The following is a 15,538-nucleotide window of genomic DNA, read 5'->3' as shown; positions in this document are numbered from 1 at the left end:
GTAAAAATTACGTAAATAATCATCTATCACTGTTTGAACCATAAAATAATTTATATGCTTTTACATTATAATCGGTAATGTTTAGTGGTTGAACTATTTTACGGAATACTTCCAAAAGCCAGAATTTAGTTTTTATCCGGAAATCTTCTTCCTTTTGGTTCCAATTTTATAATTGCTTTGCTGATTTCCGGTTAAGTTTTGAAGACATTGCAGAAGATAACAAAACAACATTTTCTTCATCAATTCAACTTAAAATTACAGTCCTAAAACATTTATAAGGGAGTATACGATCACTGATAATTTAATTGTATATGTCTGCACTGATTGTATAGTTTTTCTACCCCCGAGAAATTGTTGGGGAAAGGCAAATCCATTTTGACGGAGCGTTATCAATTTAAATTTTAGCGCGCTGTTAGGATGGGATGTATATAAACACAAGAAACTGTCATGTATTCACTCAAACCCGATTCTTTAAATGTATTTAAGGATTAACTGTAATATTATTTTACGTTATGGAGCCATAAAGAAAAAAAACCCAGTGTACTCTTAATAAACCGCGAAGCGGTTTATGAAAAAGAGTACACTGGTTTTTTTTTTCTTTATGGTGTTATATATATGTATATGATATGGGTGTGCTGGAGATGCTGAGATATAGGTCTAAGGGAGATAACCTTAATTATTATGTTATGCAATATATTATGTAAACTCTCCTCTCAGGAGGAGAGAAAAAAGGAGTTGTGAATAAAAAATGGAAGCCGACATGCTGTGTTCATCATCGCTCATCAAAAACCATCATCTAACAAAACATATTCCATGACATGGTGGAGAATCCCTGGTTCCAGTGTAAGCAAACGTACCTCTCACTGCATTATTGACATTTTTGATGAACTATGCCTATAAATACATTTGATTGCCTTGTGAATTGAACTGATGCCATATCACGATGAATGTGACCATGTGTTTTTTGGCGCGAAATTACACAAACGCGCACCTGTCGTTGAATTCATGACACTCTTCACCTGTTATTTGACATGTCTTCTGTGGATACATCTGATTTATCATCAACAATTTTATACTCTGATGACGAGGATATCCTACCTGATTCCTTTTTAAATGAACATTATTTTAGAGATGAGTTTGATAATTTGACTTCGAAAAATTTGTCTCGTCCGTCCAATACTAGCGAGGCCGCTGTTTTCAAAATGGATATTTCTAAATGCAAGAAATTTTCAGGACTGTCGCATGAAAATGGTTTAAAGTTTCTCCATGAATTTGAGTCGTATTCTCAACTGTATTCTTTGCATGGGGATGGATCATCACCCGATAAACGAGTGCCACTATTCCACCTACTACTACAAGGCCCAGCAAGAACTTGGTTCAATTCTTTAAATCTACATGACAAGTCATGGTTGGAAGTAAGTGAACTCTTTCAAACTGAATACACACAGTTGTCAGCCTGTAGTCCTGCGCTCCTCCTTGAAAATCAGAACTTTATCAGCATGTCACTATCAATCCATGAATCATTAGAGGACTTCTATGCCAGATTGGTAGAAAGAGGACACCGCATAGGCAAGTCAGACCTAGAAATTCTGTCAAAATTTATTTCTGCTTTACCAGAAGATTTGCAGCGCTTCGTAGGGGCCAGTCAGCCTAAAGACAGCCGAGCAGCATTAACTGCAGCACAGATGGGGTCTTTATATGGTTGTCGTAAAGAACCCACCACTGTTTCCCATGTACAGCAGCCATCGAATATTTCAGAACTGAATTCTGTTGTCAATCAACTTTCTGACTTGGTAGAAGTTTTGTCAAGGGGACGCTCTTCAACAAGGGGAAATGTAAATGACTCCAGTAGTATGAGACACCGCTCGCGCGCTCCAGACCGATACACCAGTCCACATTCTGACACCACCAAATTTGTATGTTTCCGGTGTGGTGGTGAGGGCCACAAACAGTTCAACTATAATTGGAACGGTAATGGAGTTCCTTCTCCTATGACAATGTGTCAGCTCTGCAGCATGTATGGACATACAGCCATCACTTGTGGTCAGTTAAACTACCTAGCCCCGGTGAGGAACAACATCCAGCGGCCCAACTCTCCGGGACATCCAGTATTCGAGGTGCCGCCACCTTTTCCAATTGTACCAAAATAGACAGTGACTCAACCTCTGACTTTGAGGCATTTAGTACTACTCAGTCATATACATCTGTAGACGCGGAATCTCGGGAGAACAAAAATAGGTTTATGTATATGCCAGTTAAATTTGACAATGTTCATGAAATAGGTGCTCTTATTGACTCTGGCAGTGAGATTAATATCATGTCATCCCAAATGTATGAGTCTGTACCTAACAAGTGTAAATCATCTATTAATTCACTGTCAAATCCTAATATTGTGTTACCAAATTCACAGACCGTCCAAGTCATTGGTCAGGCAGATGTCATCATGAAAACTCCACAAGGAAGACATAGTGTCAATGTTTACATTATTCCTCAGTGCTCACATCCTTTGTTGCTAGGGATTCCATATTTGACAGAACACAAAGTTGTACTAGATTTTTCAAACTTTACATATTTTTCAGAGAAAAATAATCTAGTTGCTAGCAAGCGATGTGTTGTAGCTGCTAACAGTGAATGTCGTATGTTTGTGCAAACTTCTGTATTGTGTGGTTTACAAGGTATTTGTAAAGGTACTGTAAAACTAAACAAATCTGGATTATTATTAGCCAGAAGTGTTGCTACTGTCAATCACAAGGGTATGGTACCTGTTCAGATTTTAAACCCCACCAGTAAACCTGTGACTATATATCGGGGTAAAGTTATTGGTCATTTTCATGTGCTGAATCTAAACAAAGATGTAGTACATACAGTAAATCCCAATGAGACAAATGCATCTGTAAATACAATATCCAATGAAATTTTTTGTACAAATGTTGACAAGCATTGTTGTATAGGTGTTTCCAATGCCCAATGTCAGTCGAAGGTTGACAATGATGTTTTTGATGATGTTGTACATACTTTACCTAATGTTGCCAAATGTTGTCCTGATGTTGACTTAAACAGAGTTGATGCTGCTGCTAGCCAAACCAATGTTGTCAGATGTATTCATGATGTTGACAAAGGTTTTTCAGACCAAAGTATACATACTTTACCTAATGTTGCCAAATGTTGTCCTGATGTTGACTTAAACAGAGTTGATGCTGCTGCTAGCCAAACCAATGTTGTCAGATGTATTCATGATGTTGACAAAGGTTTTTCAGACCAAAGTATACATACTTTACCTAATGTTGCCAAATGTTGTCCTGATGTTGACTTAAACAGAGTTGATGCTGCTGCTAGCCAAACCAATGTTGTCAGATGTATTCATGATGTTGACAAAGGTTTTTCAGACCAAAGTATACATACTTTACCAAATGTTGCCAAATGTTGTCATAATGTTGACTTAAACAGATATGTTGCTAATGCTAGTCAAAACAATGTTGCCAAATGTGTTCACAATGCTGACAATGATGTTTTTAATACTTGTGTTCATACCATACCCCATATTGACTTAAACAGAATTGGGGTTACTACAGGTCATACCAATGTTGCCAACTATGTTAACAATGTTGACAAAGATGTTTTTGATGACAATATGCATACTTTTCCTCATTCTTTCAAATGTTGTGTAAATAATGATGCCAAATGTTGTGTAAATAATGATGCCAAATGTTGTCATGTAAATAATTGTTCCAAATGCTGCCATGGTACCCATAGTTGTCAAAGTCTGCATACAAATAATTTTGACAAAGTTTCTTGTGTTTGTGAGCAATGTAAAGGTAATCAATTTCAAAGTGACAAATGTACTCCTGAAGTATTTTTGTGTAATCATGTGACTACTACTTCACCATGTGAAACAAATAGCTCAAAGTTACAGAAAGACTGTATAGATACTGTAAGGGTAGATAACTCTGTAGATAGAGATAAATTTCAGTCATACTTTGATATCTCTGATAATTTGTCAGACCAGGAAAAATCTAGATTGATTGAACTTTTGGCTGCTGAACATTCTGATATTTTTGTTACCCCTGACAACCCGTCACTTGGTTATACTGATCTTGTCCAGCATAAAATTCTGTTAAAACCTGATCCTGTGGCCAAAAACCAGAAGCCTTACAAATTATCCCCAGATAAACGTCAGGTATTGCGTCATCAGTTGGACGAGCTATTATCACAAGGAATTATTACTCCAGTTTCGGAAAAGGAGGATCTTATCATTACTAGCCCTATAGTACTCGTGTCAAAGCGTTGCAAAGATCCGGATCAGTTTAAGGATAATTCTCGTGAGAAAAGTGTAGCTCAGTATCGCTTTTGCTGTGACTTTAGACATTTGAATTCACAAACAAAACCATTTCATTACACCATACCGAATTTGGAGGAACTTACTGAGTCGTTTAGTGAGCGTGTACCGAACTGTATTACATCTATAGATTTATCTTCTGGATTCTTTTAAATGGGGATTGCTCCTGAAATCGCGACGCTTCACAGCTTTTAACACTTGTTTTGGAACCTACCAATTTCAGAGGATGCCTATGGGGTTGTCAACTGCTCCAAATACATTTCAGTTATTGATGGACAAAGTTTTGCATGGCTTAACATTTCACACCGTATTATTATGTTATTTAGATGATGTACTGATTTTTTCTGAAACATTTCAACAGCATCTTGGCTGATCTAAGTGAAGTATTTTCCAAATTTCGCGCAGCTGGGCTCAAGCTAGGTCCCAAAAAGTGTTCATTCGCCAAACAATCTTGCTTGTATCTTGGTCATTTGATATCCAAGGATGGAATTAGTCCGCCACCAGATCGAATCAAAGCTGTGCAGGATATGCCAGAACCAACAAGTTCAACAGAGTTGAAAACGCTTTCTGGGTCTTATGAACTGGTTTAGAAAATATATTCCTAACTATGCTGCTGTCGCTCAGCCATTGCTACGGTTGATGAAGAAAACACAAAAGTTTATCTGGACTGTTGAACAACAAAATGCTTTTGATAAACTGAAATCACTATTATCAGAATCATGTGTACTAACATTTCCGCGTTATGACTTGCCATTCCATTTGGGAGTTGACACTTCTTCGAAGGGAATAGGATATATGTTATACCAAATTCATCCTGCGGATTCTGAAAACAAAGGGATTGACAAAACGCATGCACATACAGACATTCACAAAGTTGTACGTTTTGGTTCTAAATCTCTCAACAAAGGACAACAGTCATATGGACCAACAAAGCTGGAGCTGTTGGGAGTTGTTACCAGTATACTTGACTGTGCGGATTACTTGCGCGGCCGGCATTTCATCGTCGAGTGCGATCATCAAGCCTTGAAACCCCTATTTCAGAAGAAGTTAAGTGGTGCAATATTTGACCGATGGTTAACTATTCTGCAGCAAATTCAGTTTTGACATTGTTTACAAGCCTGCTGCAGAAATGGTTGTTGAGGATGCCTTAAGTAGGTCCCAGATTGAACAAAATGACCCAATTACCAGCCCCAATGAGGATGACCCACATTTCTCGTGTGTGAATGACAAGCCTTGTGTTATTAATTTGCCTACTGGACAAAACATTGTGTTGACTTGCTCAAAGCACGCTCTAATGAAGTGGATGTTAAAGTCCAAAATGTAGCATTGCTTCCACCTGTCACCTTACTGGACAATGACGATGGATATGATGGTGACACTGATGATGCTGAGTTACCTTCCAAGCGTGTCAAACGTAAATTGCGGCCTGCGTCTCGTAGTCGAGTTACCTACATTGCCTAATCTACTAGCTTCTCCTGCAATAAAAACACCTAGTGACATTCTGAAGCCATGTGAGGCATTTACCAGTGCATCATCTAAAGAGGACACTGACAATACCCATTTGAGTGACGATGATATAGAGGTTCTACAGGTGATAACAAGTGATGACACAGCTGTATCCTCTACTCCTGAACACGTTTGTGGTGATACTCCCTCAATAGCATCAGACTTTTGTATTTCCCCCTTACCTGTGGCTACTTCTGAACATTCACAAGAAACGCTATCTGAGGGTAACTCCTTGTCTTCACCATCCATGGACATAAACTCTCAAGGAAGTGATTCAGATATTGAACTCTTAGACACACGAGTCACTGATACAGATAGCAATGTTTCCAATGACCAACTACCACAACTTGACATATTAAGAAACACTAAATTCTCGCGAGAGGATGTTGCTTCATTACAAAAACTTGACGAGTCCTACAAAGATTTGTATGCATACTTATCAAACCAGATTTTACCTGCTTCTCAAAAGCAATCTAGGTTGGTTTTACTTCAAGCAAGTGACTTTATTTTAGTGGATGGCTTGTTGTTTCATTCGCGCATAGCCAAATCTGCACGCTCGAAGTTACTTAGTCAGTACCAAGCTTGCATTGCCCACAAGCAATGATCCGAACATTCTTGGAACTTCACCATGACTCACCCATGGGAGGCCACGGTGGCATTGCTCACACTCTTGACTTATTACGGACTCACTTCTATTTTCCAAAGATGGCTTCAGTTGTTTCCGACTATGTGAATTAGTGATATGAATAGAAGATATTTATTTTTGAATGATTCTCCATCGAACTCTCGCAGAGCGCATGACTCCATTTGTGTCTCAGAATCTCCTTCGAACAATCTGTGACTATTTTGACACCTTAGAAGCTCTTTGGTATGGCTGTTTGGACATTTAGCCACATCGGTATTTCCCTGGAGGGTGTTTCGCCTATTGACCATCACGATGACTGGCTGTCTGCCAACAATTAGATTATAGGGGACAATGTATTACACTACTGCTTGTCTGCAAAATTAGTTGTAGCATTATACTGGATCTTAATGTCACCGTGGTCAGCCGCTTTGTTCCAAGTCAACCCACACCAACACACATTAAACACGAGTCTAATCAACATTTATTTACTGCTACCTGAGGGTTGGTTGTTTGCTTACACTTTTTCCTGACGTCGGTATTGTTAAAATGTTACCGAAATGGGAAAAAACAATTATCAAAGTATTACCAATGTCTTTGATTCCAATTTTCATTATGAAATCAAGTTAAATTTCGCCGTTTTGAATCAAATCAAATATTACAATGGGTTAGCGGTTGACGAGTGGTTAAGATGTTTCGGTGTATTATAACTTTTCTTTCATACCTACAGGTGTAATACTCGTTGGTCCAGTGTAATACACTCATGTCGCGTGATGCTGCATTGCATGGCTACCCATGCAATAAAGCCTCGTGACGTCACGGCGTCAACAAAATTTCTATTTCCTCGGTTAAATTTTAACATTTTTTTTCACAATCTTGACTTGTTTTACTTTAAAAGATGCAATTAACGGAATTTTGTTGAAGATATCACGTAATTTTTCATGTATGGAAAATTGACTTTCAGTCGTGGATTTGTTCGAATTTATTTCAAAATGGCGGGATATTATAGTTGTAAAATTGCAATTAAACGTCGAGTTATGAAAGAAAATTACTCTTTCATTAGTGGATACGAAGGATAGGGATATTCTACCCTCAGGAACACAAAATGTTACAAAATCCTCGGCAAGCTTCGGGGTTTACTACATTTTGTGACCCCCTGGTAGAATATACCTATCCTTCATATCCACTTATGAAAGAGTCTTATAATATAACATATACCTCCGGGCTGCAATTCAGGTATTAGCCTTAGGTAGGTGTTTTTCTTCGGGCACTCAGACTTACCATCATCTCACCAACTCCGTGCTTTTCGTTTCCAAAATGACCCTAGCTTTACAAACAGCCGTTTAATGAAAAATCACATATAACCTCGAATGTGGTATTCAGCGTTGTTTCCCATGAGCGTATGTTAATGCCATCATATAGAGGCAACAAGGCTAGAAAGGCTAATTTTGTTGTAAAATAAGTACGGTCATAAATATAAAAATATACATCGTGTTATAATGACGTAACATACTTCGGCAGTGCAGTGAAAACATATAATTAAATAAAATTGAAAAACAGCTTAAAAAATGGTTCTGCTGTGTCAATACCGATTTCAGTTTTTGCTTCCCCTGTGCCTATTAGTCAAAATACCAGATGCTAGAAGGTAGGGTAAGAGCGGTCATATTTATTGATTACACACCGTCTTTAGAGAGATCCCCTTCGTGGCTTTTTCTGTGGGCTATTACTTATTTAAGTTATTTTCTTAAGTGTCACACATTCACAACATTTATTTATATAATAATTGTAAGCACATATAAGTAAAACATGTCCAGCCATATTTAGTTATGAGACACTACTATCGACTATTACTTTAGATAGTGCTATGAACAACATTAAGTGAAATGGTGTGCGCGTGATTGACGATCCCCTACCGAGAGGTTGTGCAGCCCCAATAAATTTACTCGTAGCAGATTAATAGTACTAAAGTGTCCAACACAAAATTGACATTTAACCATTGTTTTCGATCCAGGTAAAACAATCTGTTGGTCTAGGTAAAGTACTCTATCTGTTGCTGCTGATAAGAATAGCATCTGAATAAATACCACATGTCATTGTGTACATACAAGGTCTGCTAAACTATCAGCATATCAGAAGAAACATCAATACGAGTTGTGGTTAATTAACGACTGGGTCGAGTTCAAAATCAGGTTCAATACGTACATAAATGTTACAGCATATAACCGTAAAATCCGAATAGATAATGGAACGCTTTAGCTATAATGGTAATAGTTCCTTGAGAAAGTAAATTTAAATGGAAAAAAAAATAATAACAAAAGTCAGACTTTGCTGCAGAGGCCTTTCTTGCCTTCAAAGGCGTTCTTTCTTCAGCGGAATAGTTGTTTATTTGTGATATATGACGTCAACGATATTCATGATGACCTAAGTTCATAACAGTTTTGACGTCATCAAACAAAGTCAGGAAATGACACAATGTACAATCAACATAACAAGTAGATGACATTTAACACATATGCAAACTGTCAGTTATTTACTTGGTTTCGCTCAAACCGGGACGGTTCTTTGATGCGCAGGCAAAGATTAATTCATAAAATGAATGAGAATACTCCTCTTTACTACGGTAGGAAATATATAAGCGCCTTCGCAAATAGTTCCAGTTCCTGTGTTGTGTGTAATATCATCTAAACAATAGTGAAATACTAAAAGAAAAAATAATTACCATCAAAGAATTTCTTTATTGTGTGTTTGTTTGTTTGATTAATTAACGTCCTATTAACAGCTATGGTCATGTAAGGACGGCCTCCCACGTATGTGGTGTGCTGCGTGTATGTTGTGAGAGGTGCGTGTTTTTGGAGACTGTGGTATATTCATGTTGTGTCTTCTTGTATAGTGGAACTGTTGCCCTTCTTCTTAATAATTTCTTTATAATGCATACATTAGTCATGAGGCAAGAAAGAGTCGACACAACCGTCCCAATATCCGTGTCTGTCTAATTTGTTCGTGATTTAGAAGAATTTTTGGGAAAGGTGGGTCCCATTTAGTCAAACAAGCCGAACTTAACCGACATTGAAACGTCTTTGCCGAGCACGTCATGTGACTACCGTAACTACGTAACGTCTGTCCGAGAATGGGTCATGAACTTTTCAACTTCCATTCGGCAATAATCGTAACTTCTATGGCGACAAGTTTAAAATAAATGCATGTTCACATGTATCGATTTTCAAGAACTGCTGTACCAAAGTTATTAAGAAATCATTATAAATATTCTTTGACTTAATTTTAAACACAAACAATATCGGGGTCGAATCTAACTTGTCGTTTTGTTGATACATTGTAGTTACGTAAAGTGTGACCTTAGAAAGAACATCTGTATTGAAATGGTAACCCTGTTGGCACTTCTATCGTATTAATCAAACATTACATCTACAGGGCTTTTCAATATCATTTAACCTGCTTTAAACGTTTAAGAATATTTCATATTTTGACCTGATACCCCTACGCCCGAAAATAGTTCTTGCTCGAATATCTATGTAGCCTACGTGAAAAACGAATGTCATCTCTCTGTACAAGTACGTCTTGGTAACAGACCGCCCAACAGTTTGATCCCTTATCGATTTTAGGTGAAGAAGAAAAAATGATTATGTGGCCTTAAATGCAAATCAAGGCAATTAGTTTGCAGCAAAAAACTCTATCACGTCCAATATTAAGTCTATGATATTCTGGCCATTGGAAAGTGTTAGCCCTGTGAATTAGATTTGAGAATTCTGGAGTACGTCGTGTAAACGAAACTCTGACCTATTCATTTTACTGTATACACAACTCATAGGTCAAAAGATGTAAAGATAAAAGCGTCTGAAATAGTAAAAAATGCAATGACTATGATCATGTTTACAGATAAACATTTCTATGGAATAATAATGTCTTTTATTTCATAATTCAATGACATCTATAAGTTTTGCACCGCGCCGTTTTATTACAGTGTATGTGTTAGGAATATTAATTAAAGAATAATACAATAATGAAATTTCGGTAACTCTTAAGTAACTAGTATCCAAATTATTTTTCCAGGATATTGTGCCTTACATGAACCCCTGTCCATACACCGTGTATCCCACGACCCCCGTGCCTCAGGTTTTCAACCTCTTCAGGAGTATGGGACTGAGACATCTACCGGTTGTTAGCCACGAAGGACAGGTATATACACCCATACACCATACCATAACCTTGTGTCACATTCAGCACTCCATCATTTTGTCAGACTTTGCACCATACCCTTGTGTCACACTTTGCACCATACTCTTGTATCACATTTTGCACCATACCCTTGTGTCAGTTTTTACACCATACGCTCGTGTCAGATTTTGCACCATACCCTTGTGTCACATTATGAACCATACACTTGAATACCATTTTGCACATTACACTTGTATCACATTCTGTACCATACCTTTGTATCATCTTTTGCACCATACCTTTATGTCACAGTTTCCACCATACACTTGTATCACATTTTGCACCATACCCTTGTGTCAGTTTTTACACCATACGCTCGTGTCACACTTTGCACCATACTCTTGTATCACATTTTGCACCATACCCTTGTGTCACATTTTGCACCATACTCTTGTGTCACATTTTGCACCATACCATTGTGTAACATTCAGCACCATACACTTGAATACCATTTTGCACATTACATTTGTATCACATTCTGTACCATACCTTTGTATCATCTTTTGCACCATACCTTTATGTCACAGTTTCCACCATACACTTGTATCACATTCTGTACCACGCCCTTGTGTCACATTCAGCATCATCATACCCTTGTGTCACATTTTCACCAAACCTTTGTGTCACATTTTGCACCCTGCCCTTTTGTCACATTTTGCACCATACCCTTGTGTCGAATTCTGAACCATACCCTTGTGTCAAATTCTGAACCATACCCTTGTGTCACATTTTACACCGTACGCTTGTGTCATATTTTGAACTATACCCTAGTGTCACCTTTTACACCATACCTTATTGTCACATTCTGTGCCATACTCTTATGTCACATTTGCACCATACCCTTGTCTGGGAGTATGTTGCATCATACATTTGTGTAACATTTTGCACCCTACACTTTTGTCATCTTTTGCACTATACCTATGTGTCACATTTGGCACCATACCCTTGTGTCACTTTTGCACCATGCACTTGTGTATTTCACGACCCCCGTGCCTCAGGTTTTCAACCTCTTCAGGAGTAGGGGACTTAGACATCTTCCTGTTGTTAGCCACGTAGGACAGGTAAATACACGATCTACAACATACCATAACATTGTGTCACATTCAGCACTCTACCATTATGTCAAACTTTGCATCATACCCCTGTGTAACATTCAGCATCATACATTTGTATCACATTTTGCATCATACCCCTGTGTCACATTCAGCACTCTACCTTTGTGTCACATTCTGTAACATACTCTTGTGTCACAAACTGTACCATACCCTTGTATCACATTTTTAACCATGTCCTTGTGTCATATTCTGCACCATACCCTTTCGTCACATTCTGTACTAAACTTTTTGGTCACATTTTGCACCATACTTTTGTGTCACATTTTGCACTATACACTTGTGTCACATTCTGTGCCATATCCTGCGGTCACTTTCTGTATCATAGCCTTGTGTCTCATTGGGTACCATATGTTTGTGTCACATTTTGTACCATACCCTTGTGTCACATTTTGTACCATACCCTTCTGTCACATTTTGTACCATACCTTTCTGTCACATTTTCATCATACTCTTGTGTCACATTTTCATCATACTCTTGTGTCACAGTTTGCACTATACCTTTTTGTCACATTTTGTACCATACCCTTGTGTTACATTTTGTACTATACCCTTGTGTTTACATTTTGCCCCAAACCAGGTATATTGTCTCTCGTTGCTAAGAGATACCACCAGGTATATTATCGGCTAACAACAGTTTTGCTACAGTTCCCTCTCCTCAACTGCACAGGGTTTTTTTTCTCTTGCAGTTGTTTACACATAACTGCTAATAGGCCTGTCTCGACTAATGTATTGATTTAAAGGGCGATACATCACTGTCAGTTGATAGTGTCAAAATCCTGTTATATGTTAATTACTAAACCATCAGCGAAAATCTGGTGTGTCCACTGCTAAAACGATTATGGACAGGACAACCTCGTTTTGATTGCTAAAATAATCATTGACATGAACTAGTGTGGGCTGTGGAAACGACTTCCATCCGGACTGTGATTTGTATTGTGTCATATGTCATAACGTTATCGCGTATTTAAGGATTAAAGTATAGCTTTATGACTTTATGGTGACAAATATCTACGTTTTTCCTAAATGATTTCTTTATATCTATCAGGTGGTCACATATTTAAAAACTGTGAATCCTGCCGGTTCGTTTGGTATATACTTTATATTCATAGCATGGCTATATGCATCACTATTTATAGTAAACAGTGAAGTACGCATTACACGAAGAATACTAGAATCCTGCGACACGTCAGAATGGTTTCGTAACCAACTGTTAGTCCTTAGTGAGGGAACCCAACTTAACATTATACATGTAATTTGATATTGATTAACCCACTCAGATGAGTATGTTGTTTGGTTGTAGGTACTCGGCATGGTCACTCGGCACAACCTCATTCACGAGTTCTTGGAAACACGTCTTGAGGAGACCAAGTTACATGAGAATACAGATCCTTAAAATGGACGGTTTCTTAATTTAATCTATCGGGTTTCACTATACAATTTCAGGTATTTTAGATATGATGTAATATTTTCAAAGCGCCTTTAATTCGCCAAATCCAGGTTGAATGATATGCCCATTATATAAAGGTTCCTCAACAAATCACTGTAATTTATCATGTTTATCAAACTCTCGTTAGTTAATTTTACAAATTGTGAAAAGACACGAGCTTTAGCGATTGCATTCGAATTTCGAAAATTACTTATCGGAATTTGATAAATGATATATAAAACAGTCATTGGGGAACATATTTATCACATAAGTATAATATTTATACAATCTTTATATACCATAGTGATCAGTTGTTTTTTTTATCTTTATTCAGAGTTAACAACTATATTGTAATTAGAATAGCAGTTCGTGTTCTCTTAAATTCGTAGTTGAGTCTATTTCAGCTTAATGTTAGTGTTAACTTAAAATCACCGTACCGCTGTCGGGAACACTTTTGTCAAAATTTCATGCTATAACTTTGATTTCCGAATTACGTCATTTGCCCTGTTATTTTTGGATAGTTTGTTAGCTCTTTATTCTTCTCATTGCAAAATGATGTTGAGAAACGATTTACTAGTTAGTATTTAACCCGCAAATACAGTGTTTATATTTGGAAATCAACTTTGTACTGATATTTTAGTAGAGTAGTTTTCAGCCCTGAAATATTCACAAGACTTTGTTGGCAACTTTATAACTGCGGAAATATCCTCGTCGGGATCGTTTTGGGTCACCTACCTGTTGGGTGGACGATTGTATTGATTATAACATTTTTATGGACACTCTAAAGTACGTTGTTTCTTATTTTTGTCGGAATTGTTTATGTCATTTGTAAATTTCCTTAAAATAACCCAAAATAAATATTTTTCAACTTGATGTTATTGTTTTCTTTTATCCGCGCTACGAAGTGTCTTACATTCAAAATAAAAACGGACATTGATACATTTTCCACATGCCCAGTTAATTTCCTTTGTATTTTATACCTGAATTAATCTATTATTTTAATGAAATAATATCTTTACGTACTTATTTGTGAATCACCGCAGAAATGTTGCTTTTAGAGGTGCGCGAAAAATGATGACAACCGGAAGGTATTGTTGAGGTACAGTTTTCGTCGTCAACAAGGTATGAATATAGGACAAGGAGAGAGCTTAAAACTCCCTAACTTGATCATCAGCATAGGATAAATGTACATAGACTGTGATTAATTTGACTTAATTGACTTTCTATTAATTCTGTAATTGTTAGATTGTTAATTTGAAATATATGAAGGTTTATTTCATATGAAATTTTATGAATCGAGTCTAAGTTATTAGTTTTGCGAGCAAATATTAAAACTTCGAGACGAGTTTCATAAAATCTGATATGAAATGGGTGTTTTTTTTATCACAAACAGTGTAGCTACAAAAACCTACATAAAAATGTTCTCACTTTAAAATGCATTGCGAAAATCCACCTGCTGGAGAGTGCCATTTTGTCCTGCCGTCCTCGAAATCCTGACGCCATTTTATTGTTTCTGTCTTGACGTCACAATGAATTTCCAGCCAATGGAAATCGCTCCAGGTCATATTACACTAGTTAAGCATTGATATCACTATTTTTCATCGGGGTATAAAAAAATGTGTGCAAACTGTGTGAATCCGCGCTCACAAAAGTTTGCAAACAATTGAAACAAATTGAATGGACTGCGAAGCGGTTGAGCAATATTCAGTCCTCATTTTTCAATTCGTTTGTATTTAATTAATCATTTAAGGTGGTAGTCTCACATTCCCCAAAATTTTCCCGTCGTTCAATATTTTTCATATTTGATTTATGAAGTAAATATGTTGTTATGCATCTTCTGTCAAAGTTTCGAAGAAATTGAACCATCTATTTTTTCTAAATAAATATTCAAATTTGCCATTTTTGAGTAGAATCTGCACATGAAAAAACAGCATTAGTCTGTACTAAATCCGCCCCGTTAATGAAAATAATTAACAAAATGTTCTACGATATATATATTGTTTAATTGACGTGATATATATCAATCTTTTTTTTTTTTAAAAATGCTTTACTTCTCGTCATAATTAATTACTAGTGATCATTTTTGGAGGAAATTAGGTAAAAAAGACGCAAGTAAATTATCTAAAACATTCTCACCAAAATGAAAATAAATCAAAATTATGATGTTCAATTTTTATAGAAAAATAACAGACTAAAAAGTGACAAAGTTGCCTATAATTAGTCAATTTTCAAAAAAAATGAACCACAATTTGTCAAGATAGAGCATTTTTAGCACCAAAAACCCTTCATTTTTCATTGAA

The 15,538-nt window shown here is 36.8% G+C and overlaps 1 protein-coding gene across 1 annotated transcript in view; it reads left to right on the top strand.

The window, feature by feature from the left end:
* Positions 1-14,111, top strand: part of LOC138323097 (H(+)/Cl(-) exchange transporter 6-like) — a 109,483-nt gene extending 95,372 nt beyond the window's left edge. Inside the window, exons 23-24 of the mRNA XM_069267447.1 lie at positions 10,533-10,658; positions 13,113-14,111. Coding sequence (XP_069123548.1) covers positions 10,533-10,658; positions 13,113-13,205 — 219 coding nt within the window. The 3' untranslated portion in view covers positions 13,206-14,111. The remainder of the gene's footprint in view (positions 1-10,532; positions 10,659-13,112) is intronic.
* Positions 14,112-15,538: the final 1,427 nt, after the last annotated feature.

This window comes from Argopecten irradians, chromosome 1, assembly GCF_041381155.1.
Source record: "Argopecten irradians isolate NY chromosome 1, Ai_NY, whole genome shotgun sequence".
NCBI classification, from domain to species: domain Eukaryota; kingdom Metazoa; phylum Mollusca; class Bivalvia; order Pectinida; family Pectinidae; genus Argopecten; species Argopecten irradians.
This window is presented reverse-complemented; position numbering and strand designations above follow the sequence as displayed.